General features: G+C 35.8%; 1 protein-coding gene across 1 annotated transcript; it reads left to right on the plus strand.

The window, feature by feature from the left end:
* The first annotated feature begins 901 nt into the window (after window positions 1-901).
* Window positions 902-6,733, plus strand: LOC104235885 (phosphoenolpyruvate carboxykinase (ATP) 1-like). Its single transcript, XM_009789714.2, has 13 exons — window positions 902-1,056; window positions 1,392-1,661; window positions 2,269-2,453; window positions 2,789-2,942; window positions 3,123-3,207; window positions 4,154-4,254; window positions 4,465-4,763; window positions 4,906-5,079; window positions 5,158-5,223; window positions 5,309-5,487; window positions 5,578-5,747; window positions 5,831-5,999; window positions 6,299-6,733. The coding sequence occupies exons 2-13, from the start codon at window positions 1,399-1,401 to the stop codon at window positions 6,440-6,442; spliced, it is 1,989 nt and encodes a 662-aa protein (XP_009788016.1). The 5' UTR covers window positions 902-1,056; window positions 1,392-1,398; the 3' UTR covers window positions 6,443-6,733.
* The last annotated feature ends 2,014 nt before the right edge of the window (window positions 6,734-8,747 follow it).

Raw genomic sequence — 8,747 nt, forward strand, 5'->3', positions numbered from 1 at the left:
TGAAAAACAACTTTTGGAGTTTTTCAAATTTTTTTAAAAAATCTAAAATTCATTTTCAAGTGAAAAATGAAAATTTTATGGCTAAATAATGATTTCGAAAAAAAGTAATTTTTTTTAAAAAAAAGTAACAAAAATTTATGGTTAAACCGGCCCTAATGTTTTAATTAACTGAACTTGTCCTCTTCTATCTCCTCTCCATTATTCATGGATCTAATTAATTCATAGAAATTTAGAAAAAGTACCTATATTATAGTTATCCACGTAAGAAACAATTAGATATGATATATGATTAAAATTGAATTGTCAAGATCTATCATTTTTTCAGCCAGTTGACTGGTTCTTTACTAATATTAGTTCAAACATCTAATGAAAATAAAAAAGTGGATCTTAATCTTTTATAGATTAAATATTTATGGTAAACACTTATTCACATAGGTATTTATATTAAACCAACAGATACATAAACATGTGTTTCAATGATTCTGCATACACCTTTTCACTAAATTATGGTTAATTATAGTACTACATATTTCATCTCATTAAATCACTTAATACTGCTAAGTTAATATGGTCTCATATAAACACTCGTATAAATTATTACAAAAAATTTACTCTGTTAGTCCCGTAAGAATAGAAGGTTAAGATCCATTATCTCTATTTCCGGTGTTTGTTCCTTTTTTGAAATTTTCCATTAGCAAGTAATTCATCTTTCATGTACATGTTCCGAAATTAATTAACGGCCTTACTTGTGCATGTTGTCTTTTTCCAGCCATTTAAAACATTTTCTTTTTTAAGTTTGAAAAATCTTATCTTGAGAACTCTTTGGGTTATCCATTAACCATGGTTAGCTGAACCAAAGGTTGAACCGTGTGACAAGGCACTATAAATTCAGCAGCTCAGTTGCCCAAAAAGAACACATCTTTCCATTTGTTGCTTTTCATCTTTGTTCACTTCAAATACAGTGTATGGTTGAGCCATTTCGTTTCAACCCTTTTGCTTAAAGTTTCAGTTTTTCTCAAGTCTTCATTCTCATCACCATCTTCCTCTCTGATTCTGGTAATTAGCTCTCCTTTTCATCTCTGTTTTCCTTTCAGCATATTATCAAACATCTTAATTCCGCCATAAACATCCATGATTTATGAACGTGAATTTCCAAAATTAGCGTAGTAGTTATATATATAGTGGAGGAAATACAAAGGCGGACGCTGAGAATTCACCTGAACATATTGTTTTCAGCTCGAACAATGCATAGATAGGCAAAAAAATATTAATATACTTGCATATAATAAGATCACACACGATAAATTCGCTTTGATAAAATTGGGACATGCCCTAGAAATTGTTAATTGGTGGTATTTTTTTGTTTTTCTTTCTTGTGATTATATTTGCAGGATAAAGATGGCATCAAACGGAAATGGAGAATTTAGTTTCGACAGTAAGAGGAGAAGTGGGCTGCCGAAGATCCAGACACAGAAGACAGACGATGACAACGTGGTTTGCCACGACGACAGTGCTACGCCGGTGAAAGCGCAGACATTGGACGAGTTGCATTCTCTTCAGAAGAAGAAATCGGCGCCCACTACTCCCATTAAGTCCCCCCATGCCTTTGGCGTTGCCGTTTCTGAAGAAGAACGCCAGAAACAACAGCTCCAATCCATTAGGTAATCTATATGTTTTAGTCATTGCCATAGAAGTTTCCATATTACCGATACGACGGTGTTTCATATAGGATCTTTCTTTGTCGTATTTATCCATTTCGAAATTAATGTTTAGCTGAAATAAGGAAAGAAATCTAGTGTCTATGATATCGGTGTGATATTTAATGCGGATGACATTGGCCCACATAATACTATCTCAATTTAAAGAGAAAGGTACGTCTCACTTGCTTGCTATCTCCATTTTTTATCGTGGCGTCTTAACGTTAGAGTCGCTGCCAAAAATAAAAGATTAAATTAGGAGGCTTTCTAGTCTTTATGATTTTTCACAGTAACTGCATAATATAAACTCTTTCGAACTTTTTCTTTTTTCAATTACTTGCGTGTTTATCACAACCCAAAAGTAACCAAAAAAAATAAATTAAAGTTGTGATCTAGTGGTAACGTATCCCCACTACAAGTGGAAAATTACTATTCCACCAAAAAAATTCACTTTCCTACTATTTACCTGTCTATCTTAACGTAAAAATTCAAAATTTAGTGACTATGACGACATTTCCTTCTCTTTTTGGTAACATGCTAAACTTTTTGTTTTTTCACAATCTAAAAATAGTGCGTCATTGGCATCATTGACACGAGAGACTGGTCCAAAGGTGGTGAAAGGAGACCCGGCAAGACAAGCGGAAACGCCGAAGGTGGCACAGTCACATGCAACTCACCACCACCACGCGCCTACCCTTAACATTAGTGACAGTGCCCTCAAGTTCACGCACATTCTCTACAATCTCTCTCCTGCTGGTAAATAATTTTCTATCCTACTATTACAATATGACTCATCTCTCTTGACTTTTTCAATCTTTGACTAATAATAATAGTTCCTACCCACCCCTCCCTATTAATTTTATAGTCACTAATTTAATTGAATTCTTGTGCCATTTTCAAGTTTAGTTTCGTAATCAAATTAATTTAGAAAGTCTGAATGTACTATACTGTACAATCTTTTCTTACTCTGATGATTTTATTACTTTGGTCAAATCTTGTCAAGTGAAAATTGAAGTAAGGAAAAAAGGGATATTGTATGGTTAAACGCTCAATATTTTTTAAAGAATATAATTCACTTTTCCTTTTGGTAGAGCTGTATGAGCAAGCAATCAAGTATGAGAAGGGGTCATTTATCACGTCCAGTGGTGCATTGGCTACACTTTCGGGAGCCAAAACGGGCCGTTCCCCTAGAGACAAGCGTGTTGTTAGAGACGAAACCACTGAAAAAGACCTTTGGTGGGGAAAGTAAGTCCCCTGTTTTTACTCTATATATAAAATAAAATATAATTACACGTATATAAATCCTAGATCCGTATATCCATTTAGATATGATATTAATTTATAAATTTCTTTATTCCATAAAATTATTATTTTTAGTTTGTAGTGTCACTTTCTAACGTTTATTGATTTTTTTTTTTGTAACAGGGGCTCGCCCAATATCGAAATGGACGAGCAGACTTTCTTAATCAACAGAGAAAGAGCTGTTGATTACCTGTGCTCATTGGAGAAGGTATTTACTTTATTTTCTTAAACAATATTTTCATTTCAGTAAAGTCTGCTTTCATAATCAGTTTTTACATGCAGATCGCTTAAGTTATACAGTATATCTTATCCACTTGGTTATTAATGTCAACGATATAAAAGTTATGCTTCTGCCTTGCTTGGTGCTATCCCATCATCATCTACATAATCACCGCGTTTAATTGCCTAAAAGAATAAGTATAAGTACCTAATTAAAAATAGAGTCGGTCAATTAATAATTTAATTCCAGAACTTGAGGAGATAGATAGTACTCAGTCCATAGTCATTCTTCGATAATCTATAGGCATGCCTTATTTATCATAAATAAAATACTACTAATATGTATGGAGCAAACGCCTTATTTCTCATGAATAAAATACTACTACTTGTATGGAGCAAACTATTTTCAATCCTTTTTCTTTTGTCGTGGTATATGAAATGGCTACAGTAGCTGTCACAAATTTTATGTTACATTGTCTTTGTCAGTCCTTATTTCCTGGTTGCCTCTTACGGCAATTGATGTAAACTGTTCTTAATTCCATTAAAGATAGAGCATGGCCACAGCCCACAGGACATTAGGCACTTATGGTTATGGTGCAACATAATCTCCTATCTTCTTTTAGGAATGGGGTATACTCAATAATTGAAATATCTTTCCGCCCTTTAATGAATATGTACACATATTTTCTTGATTTTTGGGTCCCAATATGGAGGAAATATCTGCCCATTCATATCTGCTACATACAATTGTATTCAAATAACTTTTTAAGGTATCTGAAGATCGAGATCATAGTTCTTTTGTTGATTTCAGAAGTTTAAGTCTTAGAAAACTTACCAGTAAAATACAAACAAGAATAAGAAGCTTCAATCATTTTAAAATGATGAAAATACAATGTTTTCTGACTAAATATTGAACAACTCGGGTCTCATTTCAGGTGTACGTGAATGATCAGTTCCTCAACTGGGATCCAAACAATCGTATCAAAGTTAGAATTGTATCTGCCAGAGCCTATCACTCCTTGTTCATGCACAACATGTAAGAAACTGATCATGATCCTTTTTCATAACTCTGTTTTTACATTCTTATGTGTTACAGCTCATCAGATAAGTATCCTCTACTTCTACAATTTTACTGTATTTAGATTTTACAACCAGTAAAGAGCTAGCCGTAGTTAATAAAAGGAATACAAAAGATGTAAATTAAAACTTGTTAGTGAGTGCAATGGAATAACGGGGTCGGTGACAGGTGTATCCGACCCACTGCTGAAGAGCTGGAGGAATTTGGTACTCCGGACTTCACAATATACAATGCTGGCCAATTCCCATGTAACCGTTACACCCACTATATGACTTCCTCCACTAGCATAGACGTCAATCTTGCTAGGAAGGAAATGGTCATCCTTGGCACACAGTATGCTGGGGAAATGAAGAAAGGTCTTTTCAGCCTAATGCACTATCTAATGCCTATGCGCCAAATCCTCTCTCTACACTCTGGCTGCAATATGGGAAAAGGAGGAGATGTTGCCCTCTTCTTTGGTTTATCAGGTATATAGCATAAAGGGATTGGTCGGAGCAGCTATGACTCGTCCCCTCTACTTAACCTTGCCTATCTTATCGCAAAATTTTCCATTTTTTTTTTTTTTGGACTCATGTTTCTCTTTCTGCACTTTCTTGTTCATCTTATTAGGAACTGGGAAGACAACACTGTCTACTGACCACAACCGATACCTGATTGGAGATGACGAACACTGCTGGAGTGATCATGGTGTCTCAAACATTGAAGGAGGTTGCTATGCCAAATGCATAGACCTTTCAAGGGAGAAGGAGCCTGATATCTGGAATGCCATCAAGTTTGGCACTGGTATTTTTCCTGATTCCCATGTCTTGACATTATTTGCTGTCAAGTGAACCCAAATTAATATGCTTGTTCTCTTTGCAGTGCTGGAAAATGTAGTTTTTGAAGAACATACTCGAGAAGTGGATTATGCAGACAAATCTGTGACAGGTAATAACTTTTCTTGACTTGAATAGAGATTTTTCATCTATTGTTGATGTTGCTTCGTCGCTATAGTGGAATGGTTTGATTGCAGAGAACACCAGGGCAGCATATCCAATTGAATACATTCCAAATGCTAAAATACCATGTGTTGGTCCTCATCCGAAGAACGTCATTCTTCTTGCATGTGATGCATTTGGCGTGCTCCCTCCAGTCAGCAAATTGAACTTGGCACAGACAATGTACCACTTTATCAGTGGCTACACAGCTTTGGTAATATATACATTTAAATATGACATGCCTCACAAATCACCATCAAGATATATAGATGTAATAATTATTGCTTGACAATATATTTCACAGGTGGCAGGAACTGAGGATGGTATTAAGGAGCCTACAGCAACATTTTCAGCATGTTTTGGTGCAGCATTTATAATGCTTCATCCAACAAAATATGCAGCTATGCTTGCTGAGAAGATGAAGAAACATGGAGCTACAGGATGGCTTGTGAACACCGGCTGGTCAGGTGGAAGGTAAAGATAATACTAAGAGCAGTCACCACAATATGTAATGCAATTGGATTATATAGGTAACAAATTTCTTTTTTTATGACCAGCTATGGATCAGGTCGCCGTATTAAGTTAGCATACACAAGGAAGATCATCGATGCTATCCACTCAGGGGCCCTTTTGAATGCAAATTACAAGAAGACTGAGGTATTTGGACTGGAGATTCCAACTGAACTCGAGGGTGTACCTTCCGAGATTCTTGATCCTATGAACACTGTAAGTAAATAGCATACACCTCAGCGTCGTCTAATTGCTATATTCTACAAAATAACTTTGTGCTAAAAATTCGGCGAATCTAGGATTTAAATTCTATGGGTTCAATTTTAAGGTTTTTAACATTGAACCCATTATATATTTTTGAAGTTATGGGTTCATATCTACTATTTTTGCAATTTTAATGAATTTTTACATACAAATTTTTACTCCGCGGCGAAAGTTATGGATTCAGTTGAACCTGTAGGTAGTACACTACATCCCCCTCTGGCTAAAATGTATAATCTCATATGTTGCTACAGTGGCCCGACAAGAAGGCTCACAAGGATACCCTGTTGAAGCTGGGAGGTCTCTTTAGGAAGAATTTTGAGGTATTCACAAACTACAAGATCGGAACTGATAACAACCTGACTGAGGAGATCCTGGCTGCCGGTCCAAATTTCTAAATGAAGTATTTGCCTGAGTGATGGGGTTGGAGAAAATATGATCTAATATCAAAGAAAAAATAAGATAGCCAGAAAACATATGTAAATTATTTCTGTGCTAGACTTTACTTGTAACTGGCCAAGAAGGAGGTTTCACATCCATGAGTCATTGTCCTTTTTCTTCCTTTTTTTTCGTTTCTTTTTGTGTTGTTTTGTTTTCTGGTGAGGTTGAGGTTGAGGTGGAGGTCGTATTTGTAACACTTCATTCACTTGTGCTGTAATTTCTTCAGTCAATAACAAAAGCTTCATATCCATCTGTTTCTCCTTTATTTCATATCAGATAGGAACTGGAACGTTTCGTAAGAAAAGGAAGAGAGTATCATTTTTCCGTTGTTTGATCTAAGTAAGAAGAACAAAAATGAGAAAGCAAAATTTTCCCTTTAGCGTTCCATATAGAGAAATTTTTGTGTAATGAGGGTTTGCATTTGCCTTGAGCACTGTGTGCTTAAGATTATTATCAAAAGAACTGACAGAAGTCACAGACTATGGTCATTGTGAATTGAACTAGCAATCTCACAAAGGTTTTGAACCCCTGACCATTGAGCTAGGTTCTTGGGTTGTGCCAAGGGGATTCAAAATATAATTTATAGAGATACAAAATGGATTTTGCCTAATATATACAATGTAACTTTCCGGCGAAGGAGGTTCAAGTGAACCCCTTCCACCCCCTAAATCCGCCCCTTGGTCGCAGCCCCCAACTTCTTAACAGTCTTGTATTGCCAAAGTTTGTTCAGTTCACCAGATGAGCTGCAAAATCTCCAGTATTTGCATAGTCACATCTATTACTGTCCAACATTAAATTGTTTACTGAAGGCACAGAAAGTTGCATTCAACTGTAGCACTTCTCGACTGGAGATTTGCACAAAACTGGAGGAGAAATGTAAAAAGGGTGACACTCAGACTGGCCAAATGTATCTCAATTCAGACATGTTTATGCTCTGCAATGGAGCTACAAGCCTACAACATAGAAATCTGACATGTCTATTACACCATTTGCTTTACCATCTAACATTTGGTGCTTGAGTTCAGCCTGAATTTTATTTGAATGTTTAACTAAGGCATGTTGTTAGTACAAGTGGGCAAAGGGAAGCTTAATTATAGATCAAGTGCTGAAGAACTGAAAAAGTAACAAACAAACAAACAAACAAACACTTTTTGAAGTTTGTCCAGGCTGTTAAAGCAGCCACATACTAGTACAATGGCTTATCAGCTTGGCATAAGTAATCTAGGAATTGTAAAATGTTGAGTCCTTCTGTGTTAGCCAAGACGATAACTCTTAAATTTTAGGAACTAGTCCATGAAAGTCATCTCTTTCACAGTGAGCCTAAATGCTTATCAGCCAATAATCAGCGAGGGAGCTTCGATATATCTGTACCACTTTATGCCATAGTTGTAATAGTATTTAGACCTGGGACTATTGGAAAACTAATTCAAAGTTGTAGTAGGAAACCTTAATTATTTAAGATTTGGTTTATTTAATTCATGTCTAAATAGAATTTGCAGTTAGAATAAATATAGGAATAGGCTTTCCTGTTTCTAGTTGAAATAGGTTTCATACTATTATAAATAAGAGTATTGATAGCTTATTTTATGTGTGGAGGAAATAAAGAATTGTACAGATCCATCAGAGGTTTATAATAAAATATTTTCCTTCAGGGACTTTTATACTTCCTCAGAAAGGTAGAACCCTATCATACTTAAAGATTGTAATTATATTACATTAGCAGATTAGCTCTTGCCTGCAAGATCCTAGAAGCAATTCACTGACGAATGACAATCCGTTCACTTGTTTGAGTATGTATCTGGTTGTTTAGCAGCTCTGTAAAATGTTATGAGTGACTTAGGCATGCACATTAATGTTTGAGCAGCGGTTTGGACTATGTTGGTTACTATATGGAGCTCACAGTTGATAACTACACCTGCATGTTGGGTGTGCGAACAAAGTCCCACATGGGTGGCTGAAAAGATTGGGAACCTACATATAAGGTGTAGGGATCTCTTAATAGAGTGGCCTTTTGGAAAAAACCGTGTGTATTGGGAAAAAACTGAGTTTATATTAAAGATGATGTGGCATGACACGTGGATTAGTTAAATGGTCAAAGCGCAGCAATTGACTAAGAGGCACGGATGGAGACAGCCACGGGAAGAAGAATTTAAATAGGCACCAGACGACGTATAGATACGAGTCTCGTACCAATTTAAATTATTTACAGCCAACGGATTAGAAGGCATTGAAGACAAAGATCTGATGACAGAAAGGAGTCCA

Source organism: Nicotiana sylvestris, chromosome 4 (assembly GCF_000393655.2).
Source record: "Nicotiana sylvestris chromosome 4, ASM39365v2, whole genome shotgun sequence".
In the NCBI taxonomy this organism is placed as follows: Eukaryota; Viridiplantae; Streptophyta; class Magnoliopsida; order Solanales; family Solanaceae; genus Nicotiana; species Nicotiana sylvestris.